This window comes from Hetaerina americana, unplaced genomic scaffold (genome assembly GCF_022747635.1).
Source record: "Hetaerina americana unplaced genomic scaffold, ioHetAmer1.1.p SCAF_3, whole genome shotgun sequence".
Taxonomy (NCBI): domain Eukaryota; kingdom Metazoa; phylum Arthropoda; class Insecta; order Odonata; family Calopterygidae; genus Hetaerina; species Hetaerina americana.
Genome location: NW_027286874.1, coordinates 43,423,269 through 43,443,450, shown reverse-complemented (window position 1 = coordinate 43,443,450; position 20,182 = coordinate 43,423,269). Strand labels below are relative to the sequence as shown.

The following is a 20,182-nucleotide window of genomic DNA, read 5'->3' as shown; positions in this document are numbered from 1 at the left end:
TAAAGGATCTTTAAATTAGAAAATTTCTCGTCACTAGGAAACTTATCATTAAATATTTTTTCCTGCATTCATCCTCTGAGTCTCTCTTTGGTGCTTCAGTGTGTCTCACCACTCAGCTCTAAAAAAATTAAGTGTTAGTACATTTTGTATTATGCATGTATGCTAGAACTTCCAAGACAAACATGCAGAAGACCATTTAGGTAAGATGGTTTAAAAATTCTATAGAAACTTCTGCTTCTCTTTGGTGCTCATTGTATTTCCGGACGTTTTACTCAATATTCACTTTCTCAATTCTTAGACAACCTCAGAACCAAAATACTTAATCTATCAGGCTGGCATCTTAACACTATAGAAGATTAAATAAAAAATGGCCAACATGGCTCAGGGGATGGACCCTTCACCAACTATTTATTCATTCTCCAACCTTCTTTTCTACCAGACTGTCATAAATCCTAAATTATAGATATAGTTTTGACATATTAAGAGAGTAAGAACAGATAATTCTAATTTTATAGAAGAATATAGAGTCTCCCCTTATAGTAAATCCCCCCACCCCCAAAGAGGGGTAGCCACCCCTTAGGGCAGCATACCTTCCCTCTCCTCTGTTGGAGAGAGCCACCCCTTCAGGCGATCACCACCCTTTTGCCCTCCCCTCCCTCCCATGAAGACCCACCATCACCACAGCTGGTCCCTATCCCCCTCATCACCTCCCCTGTCTCCCCTCACAGAACAACGACCACCTCTTAGCCACTTGAGCCATGCCTCTACTTGCTTCACCAGTTACTGTGTATATGCAACCACCTGGGCAAACAGATGATGTCAAGGATATACACCCAACAGCATTTGCCACACGATCCACCACACAGACCTTTGGACATTCACGAGCCTTTCAGCCACCCTGGGATGATGGAAACTGTGCCGAAATGCAAGCCAATGTTGCTCTGTCTGTCAGGTTAAATTAGCAAGGCAAAACTGGTAGGCTTTCACACCAACCACCAGCAAACCACCTAGCGAGAACTAACTTTTCAAAAAAATGTTTTCATTTATTCACAATATACATGTATGGCAATGCTTAAAAGTTTTAAATAATCTTTACTATAGTTTCCTTGATTTACCGTCTATACACATGTACATTTTTAGATACTATTCATTTATTAATTAAAACCAGAGAACTACTCTGATATGCAGTTATTGCGCTCCTATCATTTCATAGCAAACTTGATCGCCAAGGTGAATCACACTGAGCTTTTCAAATTAATTGTTGCAAAGTTGGACTTATTCTTTCATTTTTAACAATGTTATCTATTTATTGCTTTCCATTATCTAATATTCACACCATCATCTGGTGATCTTGTACTGCTCGAACACAGAGTTCAAGGGTTCAACTCCGGGGTGGCTCTGTTCACTCTCCAATTTACCCAGATGAAGATTACTTTACCGCAATGATTTTTTACAAATTCATGACTTCAAGTTCAAACAATACTGTGTGACAATCTCCTACCTTTAGCTCACATGCAGTCATTGTCATTTGAACTTTTTGTGCAATGCTTAATTTCTGTTATTGTTTTGAAATCATCAAAATTTTTATTAGAAGTAATCATTTTTTATTCCTTGATGACACTGTAATACTACTTAAGTTTGAATACCTGTGGTCTCTGAGTTTTAGGAGAGATACAATGTATGTATTAGCAGAGGGGCTACATCGCTGTTAGCCCAGCACATATTAATATTCACAGCAGCACCACATGTAAGATGCAACTAAACAATATATTTTTGATATATTTGGGAATTTTTTCAGGCAGTACATTCAAACAAAATATTGAAAATCTGTTGCTTACTATTTACTCAAGACAGTGATATTAGTAAAATTCGTAATAAAGACCATTTTCTATGCATGATATAGAAAACATGATATATAGTATTTTTCTGTCAAAGTTACTCTGGAGTAAGTCACTCCAACCTGTATACCCCCAGGCCCATTAGCTGCAGGCTGATTTTAGTCCACAGTTGTCAGATTTTGGAGTGAAAAAAGTGCATCTTATGGAAAATACAGTACTAGTTTTATAGTTGAGAGTGGAGGTCACCTTTTATGTACTAAGCCCTACATAATCGGTGATATTCACTCATCTTTGTTGGGGACAAGAGCCTTTCCCTGAGGTGCCTGGAGTAATCACCAAGGAACAAAGTGAGGACCTCTTGATCACTAGCTCATCTGGACTGCTGTGATAAGATAAGGATTTATGCCCACTACATATGGTGGACATGGGGTACTTCCGGAGAGCTTATGTAAAGTAGGGAAGGTAGAATGAGGGATAAGCAAGTCTCGAAAGAATATAGATTTTATCTACAGATAATGGACAGTTATGAGAGACTTGTATTATACTAGTTTGATTAGGGGATTTAATAGGTGAATTAGATAGTGTAATGGCATCCCAGCCCAAGGGCCTAGGATTAGTTGCCAGCGTGTGGAGAATTTTTCAGGGGTATCTTGATCCCAACTTGGTGTCATGTGGAGAGAACTTCAAGTGGAGTATGTCATCCATCAAATGCGACATTAAACTATGGACTCCTGGGTGCCCATTGTAAGAGTAGCCTAATATATGTATATCAGGAACGTGATCTCTCTCAACATATCCCCTTTCTTCGAAAATTCCTACCTCTACCAAATTAAACTACCTATCTGTAATAGCACAAATGACTTCAGCTCTTAGTCACCACCTACAGTAAATACTTGTACTAGTATGATTATTTGAGAGAATGCAGGCTTGGTATTGCCAAAGAGATATGGGAGAACATCAAATAATTCAAGCGATGCGGGTAGATATTGTTGGTGAATTCCATCAAAGAGAGACAAAAAATGTGAGATAGCCTAGGAGCAGGGAAGCATAAATAAAATTATCTATTTATATGAAAGAGGGGAAAGAATTATGCAAGAGTAAGTAGTTGGAATACATTAGGAAGAGGAAGTAAATTTCTTGGTGGGGTCTCAAATGAGACTTGAATGGCTTTGCCCTTTTCCAATTGGGAATAACATTATTGGTATTTATCCTAAATCTTTACCGATTTTACGAAGTCTAGAGGATGAATAAGGATCAGATAAATACAATATGCAAGCACATATATTGCGCATTATCCAGCTACAGAAAAATTCATCGGCAGAGCTGCATTACCTCTTCATCCGATTATCTCTTAGGTTGAGAGAGGTTTGGTTAATATTTCAGGTCACCATCAAGATTATGCAACCAAGCCTAGCCCCAAAATGTGAACTGCATCTGAACAAAACCCCATTATAATCGCTCTTAAAATCAAGCCTAGTTTTCTTCCAGTCGTGGAATTATTGAGCGCCTAATATAGAGGGGAATAATAATGATTTAGAATTGCATTTAACGAATGATACTGACTAAACGCTACAGATGTGTTCATTATTATTTAGATGATGAGTTTAGTTTTTTAAATGTTGCCATGTTTTCATGACTTCCGATATACCATTCATAATATCACCAATCAAGAATACTGCTCTAAGTATTAGAAGTTAAAAGTATCGTTAATGTATTACCTAAATCCCTGTGGATTGTAGTTATTTATATAGTAATTTTTCAGTCCATTATGCCATTTTTTGAAAATATTGATTGCGTGTTTGTTTGAAATATAACTGATGTAATCCATATTATACAGATTAGTCGTCATGAAAAAATATTAACTTCGTAATGCCGCCCGACATTACGTTAGGGAAACAATTACATGAGTAAATCCCACAAATAAAAAGACTTACACATTTTATCATGAAAAAAACATAAAATGTGTACATTCATAACAAGTTAAAAACGATGATCGTTTGATGGTGAAATTTTTTCTTTTAACTTTTTTTCTTGTAAACTCTATTAGTGCTTTTAGTAGTTCATTTTAATACCACATGGCAGTGCTGGCGCGAGTTTTGTGTGCGAAAAACAGTAACAAGCATACTTACATAATTAGTTGTAAAATATTGAGAGGTTATCACAGCAGTAATCACCAAAAGATGGTATGTATGCCTATTATTGAACCCTGGTTTTTCAAAGTACCTATAACGACTTGATTCTGGTGTTCATTATGTAGAATAGTTCTACATTTCTTATCACTTGTCCACGTATGTGCATTCATTTACTCCTTGGAACGATAAATGAGCGATGACTGCGAACTATTGTGTGCACATGAATGTTATTGTATATTTGACTTTACTAATCGGCTTGATATTGACAGTGTGATTTAAAGCAGGATTTTCCTCCGTTGGTGAATGATACACTTCTGCGAGCAGCAAGGGGTGATGATGTGGAGAGGATTCCAGTTTGGGTAATGCGACAGGCCGGTCGATATTTGCCAGGTGAATAGTGAACGTAATCTCTTGACATCTGAAATTACCATGGATGAAGTTGAGTAGCCGTTATAGTCGCAGTTAACTATTTTTGTAGTAACTGTTAACATTAGTAGTAGCAGTTATGCATATTTCTTAGCATATTTGTTCTGCAGTTCTCCTCTAAATTCTCCAATCTATTGCAATGTTTCTTTCCACTCTTTTGTTTACACTGATGTCTATTATTAGTCGCTACATGCATCTCACGCAGTCCCTGCCTAGAGGTCCGCCATTTACTTGCTCTTTGACTGTTGTCTTTATTAGGCTATTTTACCTCAAAATGTGTTCAAGTAACATATGTTCCATCCTTTTGATTATCATTATTTCCCTGTTTCCCATCCTCGATTATCACTAGCTTACTAGTTAAATTCAGATTCTTGTGTATCCTAAATTTGAATTTTCCTGTTAGGCGTGATAAATTTGGGTAATTTACATAAGAGCGTCTTCTTTGTATAATTTATAGTTATGATTCAATGTTTGAAGTGAAAAATACATCATCAATTAAAAATAGTGGTAGATTGTTTGAGAATCTTCACTATCTATTTAACAATTTTGAGAAGCTGAATTTTTAATATTTTTTGGTACATATAGTGGTCCTTTTTTCATAGAATATCTGAAAGTTGTTAGAAAAGTAACAATATTCAGTGTATAACCCTTAAACAACGGCAGATAACTTTAGCTCTAAATAATCTAAGCTTAGTATTATTTCAGTATTGATGTGTTTGCTAGTCGTGACATAACCACCTGCCAAATACAGTGCATTGAGTTCAAATCTGGGTTATGATCTCTGTTCAGCTACAGTTGAATGAAATTTTGATTTAATGAATACTGTTTATCTTTTTCCTTGGAAACTCCGAGTAAATATATATAATGGAACTGCCCCCATACTTGAATGTATAATTTTAAAATGTTTATGAATTTGTTGGTTGGCACTTTTAACTTTTCTTCTACATATGAAATATCTTTTGTCAAACTAGTTTTTAAAATAAATTTCTACTTTTATAATTACAGAATTCAGAGCACTAAGAGCAGAACACAATTTTTTTAAAATATGTCAAACACCGGAACTAGTAGCTGAAGTTACTCTTCAGCCAATTAGAAGATATGATTTAGATGCTGCCATTATATTTTCTGATATTCTTGTCGTGCCACAAGCTTTAGGAATGGTTGTAGAAATGAAGCCTGGTGTAGTGAGTATTTTATTTTTGCTAGTTTTTCCTGTGTTGACACATTTTATGTTTTGATACTAACTCTTCACCATGTCCAAATGAAATTAAGCGTTGATGGTCCAGATTGTTATTTATTTATGATCAGCTGAAATATATAAGGCATCTAGGAATGATGTTTCAATTTTTTTTTATAGTTCCGCAAAAATTTAAGTTACTTATTAAAGAATACTATGCAGCTGAAAGAGCTATTCAATAGATATTTTACTTGTATTTGACAGTTGCTTGCAAGTTTCATATTTTCATTACTATGCAGGACTATAATTGCCAGAACAGTGAGATGGTTTAATTCAAGAATATTTAATCGCCTAATCTCAATAAAAGCTATCTGGTTGTAATTTCAAGTTTGAAAGAAGGCATTCCAGATGGGTTTTTTCAACAAGATAATATTTGCTCCTCTGCAGTTTCATGATGAAACAATGGCCCTTAAATTAGCACCTTCCTCAGCATTGGGTTGGATCTGGAGGCCTTATTGAATGGCCTCAGATGCCCCCTTATTTGACGCTGGTGAATTACTTTTTTTGGGGTTATTTGAAGGACAGTATGTACTTCCCTCCTCCACCAAGGAGCATCAGAGAGGTGGTAAATAAAATGAAAAAATGATGTTCGGCAAGTGATTAGAGATTGAATATCTATGTGAGATTGTTTGAGATGTGATGCTAACATTGCACTCTATTAATGACTTTTTCATTACCACCAAGTTTATTGAATTGATCCTTCATCAGCAATGTTTTATGAATCTTACTCAAGGAAACGCTGAATAATCAAACATCAAAACTGGAAGCATCATTCATGGATACCCTGAGTGTTTTCCATTCATGGATACCCTGAGTTTTGAGTATCAAGTGTTTTGTTTCTGGATGCCGAAGTTTAAGAGAAGTTTATGATTTCAGGGCCCAGTTCTCCCTGAACCACTTTCATCACCAAGTGATATTGAAAAATTAAAGTTCCCTGTTGATGTGAAAGAAAAACTAGGGTATGTCTTTGAAGGAATTACCCTTACAAGGCATAAATTGGAAGGAAAGGTTCCGCTCATTGGATTTTCAGGTGCTCCCGTGAGTAAATTGTTTTGGTTTTTACTCTTACTGAGAAATCTCAGTAAAATTTTAATTAAAATCACTGAGAAAAAAGACTGAATATTTCCATATGAAAACTTGTTCTTGATCTTAATTTGAATCAATTCCTCTGATTGGCACTTTAAAAATCCCTCATCTTTCCAAGTTTTTTATAATGGATCTGTGTAAACTAGGAATTCAGTTCAACAGCATGGGCAATTAAATCAATTGGTTTTGGTTCAAGTTTTGGCATGATCAAATTGTTTTTTTAAGCGGATCTGTAGTGTTTGTACAGGGTGTGGCAACATAACTTCCTTTTTTCGAATGCAAAATGCTTTCAAAAAAGGAAGTTATATTGCCACACCCTGTATAATAACAAAAATTCATGAATTTTGATTTCATTCAATGTGCTCTTTTTAATTTTAATCATGCAGTAGAATTGTTTAAAGTTTTAGGGAATCATCTGTCGTCAAAGCTTCAGGTGTTTAATCAAACACATTGCTCCAGTTTAATTGGGAAGGTGGAATTCATTTATCTTAAATTTATAAGATTTTCGCAGTGAATTTTTTATTTTCAATTTATTAAGATATAAATATTTCATCTCTTAGGTCATTGTTTGCAATTAAAAAATCTGATCCTGTCTTAGTAAAATTTTAATATGAAACTGTGATTTATAAATGTGGAAAAATGATGCACAAGCAATGAGAAAGGTAGTTGTATTAATAAAAGTTGTTAATATGATTTTTTTGTTCCCTATCATTAAATGTAGTTCTCTGATCTTAGGGAATTCTAGCAATTTTTTTAGTTTAAAAATTTTCCTTCTTTCCCCTTTTTCTCTAGTGGACTTTGATGTGTTACATGATTGAAGGTGGAGGTTCAAAAACTATGTCAAAAGCAAAAAATTGGCTATATCAACATCCAAATTCAAGTCATGAACTCCTAAAAATCTTGACGGATGTAACTGTTGACTATTTAGTGGAGCAAGTTATTGCTGGGGCTCAGGTAATGTATTCTTTAGCTAAAATTAGTTTGTTCAGGGTATTTTTGTAAACCTTGAATGTGATAATTGGAATTGGACGCTTCCTAATTGCCAAAGCAATAATCATTGACACTATATGCAGTATGTATGATAAGGAAGCTTTTGCTAAGCCATATTTTCATTGCTGCTTAGTATAGTGAAGGGGGATCAAGATAGTGCGGTGGCTAATGTACTGACTTCCCACCCTGAGTTCTCGCCAGGTTCAAATCCTGGCGACGACAGATATTTTTCAATGTTGTCCTGACCCCTACTTGAGGTGTTTGGTGGAGGGTACTTTGAGTTATTATACTATTCGTTGGATGGGGTGTTCAGCTATGGACCCCCTTGGTGCCTTTCATTAAGAGTAGGTGAATGTCGATGTCTGCATCCTTTCCTGTCTATTGCTAAGGCTGCAAATGACCCTAGCTGTCGGTCACCTCCCCTAAAACTAACAATACTACTACTTGGTACAGTGAAATAACTTTTTCCAGTCACATTTTGGAGTAGGTCCATTTCTTCCCTGATGGAAATGTGGAACCCATTTGAGACATTTGACCCCCTTACCTGGCGAGAAAAGAAACTTTAAATGGATATGATATAGTGGGAAAGACCTTGTTTAATATTTCAATAATTCTCTCCTATGAGGGGATGCAGTTAACTGCTGAAATTTGAAGTGCTGAATCTTAGACCTGGTGATCCAGCAATGTAATTATAGAGCATCCTTGAACTATTTGGTTCACTCATCTGGAGAGATAGCAACTTGAAATCCTCTGTCATTGACTCAGACTTTCTGAATAAAGAGTGCGTTATTTACTGCCAAAAGCTGAGTACTGTATGGGCTCTCAGGGTATCCTACTTGTGAGCTGTAAAAATTATGAAAGTTAGTGTCTTTCTGTATTGGTGCAGTACAATAAATTTACTGCAATAGTTTTTTTTAATCGGTTCAAAGCACAATGCGTGCAAAAAGTTGGTATACTTACTGTAATATTTTTAAAATTTCAGCAAATTCTTATGAATAAAAATGTTTTTACTGGCATTTTTCTTAAATTCTACATTTCTCATTAAAATAGCCTGGTAATTTTGCATGAAATTAAGCAATAATGTGTGCCACTCAAAGGTTTAATGTTTACTACCGTTAGAGCATTGAGTGGATCTTCAGATCATTTCTACCTGTGAAATTGTCTCCCTTCTTTAAGCACTTTAAATTATCTTATTTCATATAGGGAACAACGGAATCTACGTAAGCTATAGCATTATGCAGTCCTCATTTATTTTATAGGGGATTAGGAACCCAATCCTATCATATAAGTGATATATTTTTCCCGACCGAAGGTTGGGCTGATTTTAGATTGACCTTGTACATTTATACACATGTATACTTGTATAAATATCGATAAAATATTTAAGTCTTCATGGCACAGTGGTAGTGCAGAAAAATAGTTAAGTCCCACATTGCAAGGATCTTTTAAAATATTACTTGCCATTGGAACTCTTAATATCTATCATATCATGAACATGATTTAAGACATTGGATAAATTGAAAGGAATTAACTCATTGTCCCCGCAAATTTTTCAAAAATTTTAAAACTCATTTCTCTCCTAAAAAGTAAAGATATTTGGCTGTAGTTCTCTTCACTAGTCACTGTAAAGATGTGGATTGTGAAGTTTCTACTCAGTGGAGATTTCTTTGCTATTTTGTTGCATTGTCGCCATGTCTTGAAAATATTGGTCATCTAATTACATGAATGAAATGACTGATAAAATATTGATGTTATTGCAATTTTGAAATATTTGTTAATCTAACTCAGAGTATTTTATAGTTGTTACAGGTTTTTGAATCTAATGCTGAATATTTAGCACGTGAGCAGTTTGAAGAATTTAGCATTCCCTATTTTAAAACAATATCTGAACAAGTAAAAAAACAGCTGGAAAAGCGTGGTGTGGAATCTGTTCCAATGGTAAGTGTTCCTCAGCAAAATCTTTTGTGCTACAATATATGGACTATTTCATAAATTGAAATTTTATTCATGGGTTTATCAAGATTTGTAATTGACTGAGTCGGCAGCTAACCTTACTATTTTCATATATGTAGTCAGAAACATACATCTCGGACAAGCTAGTGGTGTGTTAATTGTGGATTCCTTTTGTGTCTAGTTCGAAAATAATATTATTATATATTCATGCATTATATCATTTAACCATAATAATGATGTTTTATTGTCCACTGACCATATATATAATGTAGGTATAGGAGTCGTTAAATGCTAAGAAAAGTAAAAAATACTGGTACATTTTGACAATATGAACATGCTTAAAAAAAGGGTATATGCATTGAAGTGTGTGATAAATACAAAGTCCATCATAACTGCTTGTTGTTTAAAAATTCATTTGATGAACCCTATTAGAAAGAGTTTCCTGAGTTTCAATTTGAAATTTCATAATTTATTACTGGTTTTCAATGAGTGTGATAATTTGTTATGAATTCTCACACCCATTGCCATTAGGCGAATAAATGAAATTGCTGTAGCTGTAGGGATGTCATCTGAACTGGCGTATCACCTTTTAAAAGGTGGAATTAAGTATGAGAAAATTATATGCTAGATGGGTTATTATCAATGAGGTAGAGCTAACCTAGTACTACGTCCAACGACATGAGACATCCATGCATCAGGTTTGGGGGCAGTTCTTTTGCCTGTGGTTTTCCAAGATCTGGTTACCAAAAATTTATGCAATTGTGTGATGCATTCATGTCATAATTCATTCACATTTCAAAGATATTTTTAATTAAAAATATTCCAAATTCCGGTTTTTTTGTGGGTTGTTGGTTGGTTTGATTGTGGGAGCAAATCATGAAGTTTGGGTTTGGATGACAATTTTGTTTCATAAGAAAATAATGTTCGGTTTGATATTTCCATTGCAATTTACGGGGCATTATTAATAAAAGTGAATAGATTCATGATCTGATTATATCAAATAAATTATACCAAATAAATATGAAATCTCTTTAACGAAATTTGTTATCTGCTTTGTTCTCAAATTTTATGATCTAATTCCACATAAAAAGTAAATTTTTACTTTATTTTTAATATTCCCTATGCATGTATTGCATTTAGGCAATATTTTGACCATTTCAATAAGAGGAAGAATAAATGATAATGGAATAGAGAGGCCAATTTTTTTCTCCATTGTAAAGCAAATTTTATCCGCATAGTTGAGGACTTCAATATAAAGCTGAAGGAAAAAAAGTATAAACGCGTGTAATTATATCTTTACAGTGCATTGCATTCATGCAATTGTTAATTCCTATTTTTTAGACTATTTTTGCAAAAGGTGCTCATCATTCTTTGAAAAAACTTGGCAATATTGGCTTTGACATTGTTGGTCTAGACTGGACCATGATTCCCAATGAAGCTAGAAACCAAGTTGGGCCTCATATAACATTGCAAGGAAATCTGGATCCTTGCGCACTTTATGGTTCAAAGGTAAATATATATGTTAATTATTATAACCTAAGCTATATCATGATGCTATTGATTTCCACATTTGAAGTGGACTCAAAATTTAAATTGTTTCTCCAATAGAACGGTGTATAAAACAAAGGTTAGTCAGTGCCTACTAGGTGAAATTAATTTGATAATTTATAATTTGCATTTTTTGTTTATGTTTAAATATTAATATATAATATTATATATGTGGGAGGAAGAGGCTATATGGGCTGATCCGTAGTATTTATGAGGAAGGAATTTGGCCGGAAGACTTTGTGAGATCAGTTTTAGTTCCTATTCCGAAAAAGGTAAAGGCTACATCATGTGAGGACTACGAAACAATAAGTTTGATATCCCACGCAGCAAAAGTTGTTCTTAGGATCATAAACAAAAGGATAGAGAGTAGGGCAAATGATTACTTAGGGGATGATCAGTTTGGGTTTAGGAAGGGGAGAGGTACGCGTGATGCCATTGCAGTAATGAGATTATTAATCAAGAGGAATATAGAACACAACCAGGAGGTATTTGCCTGTTTCGTAGATTTCGAAAAAGCATTTGATAGAGTGAATTGGGAAAAACTAATGAGTATATTGCAAACAGTAGGAATAGATTGGAGGGAAAGGAGGCTAATCCGCAACCTGTACATGTCTCAGACTGCTCAGGTGCATGTGGGGAACGGGGAGTCTGGATGGGCAGTGTTAGGAAGAGGTGTAAGGCAGGGTTGCCCATTATCACCGTTGCTGTTCAACCTGTATGCACAGGAAATGATTAAAGAGGCATGGGAAGAACTGGAGGTAGGAATGAAAGTGGGCGGGTAATTCGTAAAATCAGTTAGGTTTGCTGATGACCAAGCTTTAGTTTGTCAGTCAGGCAAGGGGTTGCAAGCATTGCTTAGTGAATTGGAAATTCAGTGCGACAGGTATGGGATAAGAATCAATATTAATAAAACAAAGGTTATGCGATTTTCTAGAATGAAAAAGGCTAAGCTAAACATTAAAATAGGAGGGCAAAAACTGGAGCAGGTAGAACAGTTTACGTATCGCGGTAGTGTTTTGGACCAACACGGTCAATGTGGTAGGGATGTAAGGAGAAGAATTGCGCTAGGCAAAGAGGCTTTCACAAGGAGGAGGGAGTTGATGACAGGGACGTTGAGTAAGGATGTTAAGAAAAGACTCGTAAAAAATTTGATATGGAGCATAGCTATGTACGGCGCGGAAACGTGGTCGTTGAAGTAGGAGGATAGACGTAGACTGGAGGCTTTTGAAATGTGGGTGTGGAGAAGAATGGAGAAGGTGAAATGGACAGAGAAGAAAACAAACGAGGAAGTACTTGGTATGGTGGGCGAAGAGAGGGGTTTGTTGGGAGAAATCCTATGGAGGCAGGAAAAGTGGCTGAAGGGGGTATTGACCGGCAGCGGGATGTTGAAGACTGTGATAGAGGGGAGAATGTTGGGCAAATGAGGAAAGGGAAGGAACAGGATAGGGATGTTGGACGGGATGAAGGGAGGAAGAAAGTACTCAGAGCTGAAGAGGGACCTGATGTAAAGTAGGATGTTGTGCTTTGCTAGGGGTCACAAATTATTTAATTAGTAATTATGTCCATCCAAAAAACTACCTTAACCGGTAGATTACCTAATAATAATATTATATATTAATAGCTCAGTTGTGAACTGTTTTTACTGTAATTAAAATATATTGCACCCTTTAAATAAATGTTCAGCTTATGGATGGCCTAGGTGCAGTTAAATACCTTAGACCACTGGCTCACAGCTTTAAATGACTCTTAAGGACCAGCTAGGGCAGACGTGAAATGACCAGTCAAGTAAAGGGGGTCAGGTTATAATTTTTTAACATTTTTTCTCCCTTTGGTTCCTTGAAAACTGTGATAACCAGAAAACATATAACTTTGTTCAGCTATGAATATCCAAAGATATCACCTCGAATTTGAATCCAGGACCCTTTGGTTGTTAGCCAAAAAATCTGATCGTTTTGCTGTCGTGTATCCTCTCTGAACTTTGAAAACTTTCCCCTTCATCTAGTAACATTGAAGGCATAGATAGCTCTGTATTTCTTTAATTTACAGCTATTCATATGGTATTATAAGATTTTTATACAAGGACAGGTAAATTGAAGTTTATATGTTCATTGTCCAAATCCATTGTCCATCAGATTCACACAATTTTTTTCTGGGAAGAGTGTAGAAAAAATTTTAATGTCAAGAAATATAAGGATGTTCCTATCTTCTTGTCAGACTGCATGAAATTACTATATTAGGTTATTATGTATTTGAGTTTCTGTTATGATAGTTTCGTAACCAATGAACCTAAGAAGGTTCAAACGAGAACCCAATTCATTACAAACTGGTATAAGAAGATGAAAAGTGCTATTCCAAAGCTTTTTTACACCATTTGTAATCAAATGAAGGACCAGATTTTGCATTGGTAAAATTATTACAAATATATACCATAGATAAAGCCGCATTTGAAATTTAAAGAGTTATAAATAATCAAGCATGTATTTTCCAGGTAGGTCATTGAAAGAAATAAATTTAAATAAATGCAAGAGGATTACGTTTTGCCTCTTTTTGTCTTTGAACAATATATGATGGTATCAATGCTAGGTTCTGAATCCTAATCCTTTTACTCTCTGATTCGACATGAGAGTTGTAGGTAATAAAATATATTTTTTAGCATTTTAAATGCTTAGATCATTTGAATAAAATTTTATGATACCTGGGAAGGAACTTAACTTGTGTTATTTTATCTCATGCCTTTATCTTATGGCTTCCCACCCAGAGGGCCTGGGTTCAAATCCCGGCGGTGTTGAATATTTTATGTGGTATTTTGATCCCTACTTGAGGTGCTTTGTGGAGGGTACTTTGAGTGAGTACGTCATCCATCAAATGGGACGTTAAGCTACGAACCCCTTGGTGCCTTTCGTAAAGAGTAGGCTAATGCCGGTGCCGGGTTTCTCTCCACACTTCATCCTTTCCTGTCCATCCCCTATGGCACAAATGACCTCAGCTGTCGGTCACCTCCCCTAAATACTACTTCTACCTTTGCCTGAATAACTTCTTTCAAACATTTAGACAATTGCATTTTAGAATAAATGTTTTCCAAATGTGAGTAGCTTTATTAGTATGTAAGTTGACTATTCTCACAGATTTATCAGGCAAAAAAATTTCTTCTTTCTCAATGAAGCCATCAGAATAGTCTGTAGAAGCTTGCATATTGCACTAATAAAGCCTCACCACCTTACCGAAAAATCTTCTTTATTTCAATAATTGAGTGCTGTTCAAAATGAAGCTCAAAATATTTGAGCAATGCCAAATTTTTGAGACCGTATTATTATTAAGTAAATAGTGTATTATAATAACTGCAATTTTGTATTCACTATCAAGTTTTTATAATGTTGTTGGTCATTTTCTAATTTAGCTCTTTTCCAAAGCAAATGCGACTGAAATGAAGCTTTTCTGTAAATATAGTTTGATGTTAACTTAGGAATGTCAATTCCTTCATTATTTTTTTAGTACCCAAAATTATTTATGGGAATAGTGTGTTGAGAAAAATTCATTTTTATGAAACAATTGATTTCATGTCATCATTCATTTCCATTTTTATGCATATTTAAAGGAAGCCATAAAGAAGTTGACCCATGAGATGTTGTCTGCATTTGGAAAATCTCGTTACATTGCTAATTTGGGCCATGGAATCTACCCAGATGTTGATCCAGAGCATTTGAAAGTCTTTATAGACACCATCCATGAATACAAGTGGAGTACTTGAGCACTCTGAACAAATATTAAGATATTGTGGCCTTTGATCATGTTTATGAAATGAAAAAAATGCACACTCCTGTTATACAAATATCATGTGTTTATCATATTTATACTGCTACTGTTTTCTATAAATTTTATGTTTCCTGTTAGTAAGTCCATTTTTGTTGTTTAAACATAAGCGTTTATTATTGCTGAATAAACATTTTAGTTTACACATTAAGAAAATCAGAATATTTTTATTTCGGAATAGATTGCATAGTTACACCCCTTTTGGCAGCATTAAAGAATTTGAAATGATTGCCACATTCCATCTTTGTGCATTACAGCCATTCATTTGTTGTGAGAAATCTTCACTCATATTTCTTTCTTCAGTTTCATAGCTGTAACCACATAAAAGAGAGATGAGTTCATTTTCCTTGAAATATAAATAGGGCGAGGGGTATATTAAGCCAGTAGGTTACAGCTGTGGGCTACTGACCAAAGGGTCTGCATTTGATTCTGGGTGATGGCTCTGGGTACCCTAAGCTTTGCTCAAGTTGTGCTTGCTTGGGCACCAAATCTTCCTGGGAAATCATAACAGCTCGGAGGAAAGAACTGAGCTCCTTACTTCGATGTATGGCTTTCATGTGCTGGTGGGCATATAGGTGAGCTCTGCCCTCAATTATTTTGATGAAACTTTGTGTTGATTACTTTGGTTTTTTAGAAAGGAGGCTAGGAAATATTATGCATATATCTGGGTATCAGAATTCTTAGCTGACACAGAGAATGGTGAAAGTGCCCCTAAATTAGCATTTATTTTCTCAATATTGTTAGAAGGCATTTGTTATGATGCATAGTTATCTTGTGTTTGTAAATCCATGGCTTACTATACCATAAAGGAAAGGATTAAATACTGAAATTTGTTGAGTGAATTTTAAGGAGATACCAAATAGGGCGCAGTATTACGTGAGCTTTAGCCTCACTTAATGAATATACCTTGACTTGATTAGGAAATTGTTTCAGGCATGTCTTCAAGGAACTGCTTCATGATTTCAAAGAACAAAAAATTCATTAATTCCAAATGAAAGTCTTGATTACATGACCAGATTTCATTGCTATTCAACACCTTCAGTCGAGTTACAAAAAATTATCCGCAAGTATATGAGGTCTATCCAGAAGGTATCAAGCGATGCAATAATTTGAGAAAATAGCCTACCTTAAGCAATGAGGCCTTATTCCCCTTTGAAGTACTCCCCTTGGGATCTCAGACATTTATCCCAGCATCTCTTCCATATATCAAAACAATCGGCAAAGTCCTTCAAAATGGACATTCATCATATACCTCTTCGCATTCTATTTTATCTCGTCAACATTAAGAATGCAACAATTTCAGAGTTTAAAAAACAAGTTACTGTTGCAGCATCTCCTGCAGTTTCTTTGGAACATTGAAAATTAATGCAGTTGCAGGGGACATGCTCCAACCTGCAAATGATGACTCAGGCTTTCTAAAAAAGGTCATCCCTCGAAGTGCGAAGACCATGCGTCCATGGCTAAGACCCCGAAACAAAAGCTTCTTCCCAACAGTTGAGATAAAGGAGAATGGGAAAAGGCAATTGATGACCATATTATTTAGTCACAAGAGTGTGTGAGGTCCGAAGGGAAGTACAGGGTGAGTCAGAATGGAGTCACTAGTTTTAAAAAATCACTGAAGAGCACAGAGGTAAATTAGCGGAATGGGAGTAGTAGCCTTAGCTGGGGAAAACGCCATTTTTAGTAGTCACCATGCCGTGGTGTGGTGAGCATCGAGGCTTCATCGTAGAAGCGTTCTTTAAGAACAATGATAGTGTGGTGGTGACACAGAGGGCGCTCTGGTCCAGCGATGAAGTGGATTTTCACCTCTCCTGCTCAGTAAAAAGGCAAAATTTTCGTAACTGGGCGACTGACAACCCTGATGAACTTCACCCAAGACCTCTTCATAGCCCCAAAGTGACAGTCTGGTGCGTCCTCCATAGGCATTATTGGGCCTTACTTTTTTGAATCTCGAGGTCCAACTGTAAACCCCGTGCGCTATTGTGAGATGCTGGAGAACTTTTTACGCCCCAAATGGAAGAGTATGGTGAGGAATATGAAACAGAAGCCTTTTGGTTTCAAATGGATGGTGCCACGGCTCACACCGCCCGTCGTTCACGCCAAATCCTGCAAGAACAATTTCCCGGCCGCCAGATCTCCTTACAAGGGGTTATTCCATGGCCCACTCGCCCCTCGAATTTGAGCCCATGTGATTTTTTTTCTTTGGGGTTATCTCAAAAGTGAGGTTTACTAAGTTTGACCAGGAACTTGGAAGCTCTTAAGGAGGCAATTACAGATGTCATCGCTGGAATAACACAAGGTATGTTGAAAAGAGTTGTCGAAAATTTTTGGAACGACTCAACATGTGCGACAAGGTCGTCACTTAGATGAAATAATTTTCAAAATCTAAAGAAAAAAATTTCATTGGATGCAGTTTTCAGTAATGAAAACCTTTTTTAATTGTCTTGGTTGTTTTTTTACATTGTTTACATCTGAGTACCTACGACAGACCTCGTAGGTACTCAGTTTTTGAGAGGGGTAAGGTGGGGCAGAGGGGAAGTGTAGTGGGATGTGAGGGGAGGGAAAGTGGTTGCTCACAATGTTGTTCCTGGGGAAAGTGTGGTGAGGTTGACTCACCAGGGCTTTGTTGGGTACAGGAGGAAGGGAGAGGGGTGTGGGTGGGATGGTATGCAGTTTGTGGGGTAGTTACTAGGATATCGGGAGTTACGGAGGGGGAATGGTAATTAACATGCATATTTATTGACAATATTGCATTTTTAAGGATGGGCATTATTACATCGTATTGTTCCAGGACGTTTTTCATTTTAATTGGTTGATTACTATGGTTGTGATCTATGAAAAGGAGTGGCTGCGCAGGCCCCTGGAATCTGTTTATCGAAAAACAAAAAAAATATTTTTAATGCACCGTGTTGCCACGCTTGCTTAATTGACAGGGTCCCGCGGACCGCGAAGAATGTTTTCCGTGGTTACGAATGAGGTTGTTCCCGGGACAAAAAATGCCACTGGATTCCTCATCACCGCCTCCGTTAGGTTAGGTGCATCGCAGTATGATCGAGGGCGGTCTCAAATTGCGGCAGCCGAGCTTTCAAATGCACTGGCCATGCCGTTAGTGTCTGGACATTTCGCTTGTTTCGCTTTTGGTAGTTCAATTGGAACCTGTGTACTAAGTTGCCCATAACCAATCTCCGCCGTACTAACGGAAAGGGCTCAAATGGTATCGATTAAACAATGTGAATTACAAGTGCAAAATTTTAACACACGTACCAATAACTAGAAGTTCATAACCGCACACTAAGAGTGTAGTCTTGACGTAAGGGAATTTTCCAATCTCCGGGGATGGACCCATATCAACTATCTTGGAAGACATTAATATTCTAATGTTAATAATGATAGATATATTAGCCTGGACTAATGCGTAGTCACCACCTCAACTGTTCTTCGTGCGAAATAATTTGTAGTTTGCCTTTAGTTGAACTTAGGTCTGGAATGCTTTATTGTTTCCTTCTGGGTCGATTGGACTTGTCGACATTTTATTATTGCTGGTAAATAAACCTAGACTAGATTAATTTTCCTACATAAAATATCAAATTATTGAACTAAGCTAATGCGCTCTGAAGTCATACGCTGTCCCACGGAGAACATTTGATTGCATCGACTTTCGTACACTTTCTGCCTCCTCTCCCACCTAGTCCTCCACTTAAAATCCCTCCTGGAGTATAGAGCAAACTGTTTTACAGTGTATCATCCTTCTACCCATCCCGAAAGCCCTCATTAACCTTTTTCAATTAATTGGAGTTTACAAGCGTGTGATTAGCTAAAGTTCATCACATTTGACTCTCACTTCGGTGAGTCCCGTGAGTGAGGTTGCGTATACCGAACGACTGACTGGCCGCTGTGCTGTGTCTACTTAAAGAGACGTGTGAATATCTGAGTTTAACGTATAATGGCCTTGACCACCGCCGGGAACATTCGAGTAAGTTTGCGTCTGACAGAAGCCCATTATCGTGTACTACCCCAGAAAGATTATTGTAAAGTCAATTTTAATATATTTTACTTTTTCATTCGTTTCTATCATAAGTGATGACTTTTTGTGGTACATGGCTATTTTTGGCAATCCTTTACTCATATTGTGACGAGATTTAAAAAAATGTCTATATTGTATCCCTGTTGTTTTTTCGTGCATTAATGGGAAAAGTGGAAAAGTCGTGAGGAAATGGTAATTTCAGCCTGAATTTGCGGTAACCGCAAACACAAATTTTCTAAATGCTAAAATATAAGGTATTGTTTCAGAAATTCTTTCTTGAAAATTATACTGGAATATATTCATTTTAAAATTATATATTTTTTAGAGTTTTTAGTGGTTAATTTAATAATCAACAAACAGAGGAAAACCACTTTCCAGTTGATGGATAAATTTCAGTGTTGATTTCTTGTATAAATACATTTACAATTTAAAACATCGAAATTCATAGACCTTAAGTTTATTTTCTAGGGCTAAATCACAGTCACTTAAAAAGTTACACACAAAATCAATTAAAAAACTAACAGCAAAATATTATATTTTTATGAACAGGCATACTTGAAAATATTTCACCAAATCCTTTTAAATTGCTGCTCAGCTCCTAGCCAGTTGACCTAAAAAGATTGGCATACATTGCAAGTCATTTAAGGACCCCATGTGCACAATTCCTGTTTATGATTGCTCATCCTTTTTCAATTATGTACAAAATTGCTGCAATAATCGTAATAGCTTATAGTATAGATATTTGAAGACTACTGACACAATTAAAAGTTGACTATTATTTATTATTAGGTAATCTACCGGTTAAGGTAGGTTTTTGGATGGACATAAGTTGACTATATTAAAAAGAATTTCCCAGAAATACTTTTGGCAATAAAATTATACATATGAGCCGTTGGGATTTTCAGTAGCAGTTAAACTGCTCCGAATTCCATCATACCCACAAACTTTAGGAAGTGTACCTTTCTAATAATTTTCATCTTTTTTTGGAATGTAAGAAATAAGAAAATGCATGTCAATAAAATTATGGCACTTTTTAGAGTAATTTTTTTGCAATAATAATTTACTCAATCGAGTCAAATATTTTTTTGGTTAATTATGTAGAACAATAAGGTCTAAATGATGTCTACGTTTCGCATCC

The 20,182-nt window shown here is 35.9% G+C and overlaps 1 protein-coding gene across 3 annotated transcripts; it reads left to right on the top strand.

Moving 5' to 3' along the window:
• The first annotated feature begins 3,932 nt into the window (after window positions 1-3,932).
• On the top strand, window positions 3,933-15,155 carry Urod (uroporphyrinogen decarboxylase). 3 transcript variants are annotated; one of them, XM_071588007.1, is made up of 8 exons: window positions 3,933-4,021; window positions 4,255-4,360; window positions 5,402-5,580; window positions 6,510-6,671; window positions 7,512-7,673; window positions 9,510-9,647; window positions 11,004-11,171; window positions 14,806-15,155. In XM_071588007.1, the coding sequence occupies exons 1-8, from the start codon at window positions 4,019-4,021 to the stop codon at window positions 14,956-14,958; spliced, it is 1,071 nt and encodes a 356-aa protein (XP_071444108.1). In that variant the 5' UTR covers window positions 3,933-4,018; the 3' UTR covers window positions 14,959-15,155. The 3 variants fall into 3 exon arrangements, with proteins under 3 accessions (XP_071444108.1, XP_071444106.1, XP_071444107.1); XM_071588005.1 differs by having other exon boundaries at window positions 4,240-4,360; XM_071588006.1 differs by having other exon boundaries at window positions 3,942-4,021; window positions 4,252-4,360.
• Window positions 15,156-20,182: the final 5,027 nt, after the last annotated feature.

Bases quoted from the DNA above. Each gene is read 5' to 3' on its own strand.
- Urod (XM_071588005.1), top strand. The intron at 9,648-11,003 runs GTAAGTGTTCCT...CCTATTTTTTAG, and splicing joins GTGTGGAATCTGTTCCAATG to ACTATTTTTGCAAAAGGTGC. The intron at 11,172-14,805 runs GTAAATATATAT...GCATATTTAAAG, and splicing joins GCGCACTTTATGGTTCAAAG to GAAGCCATAAAGAAGTTGAC.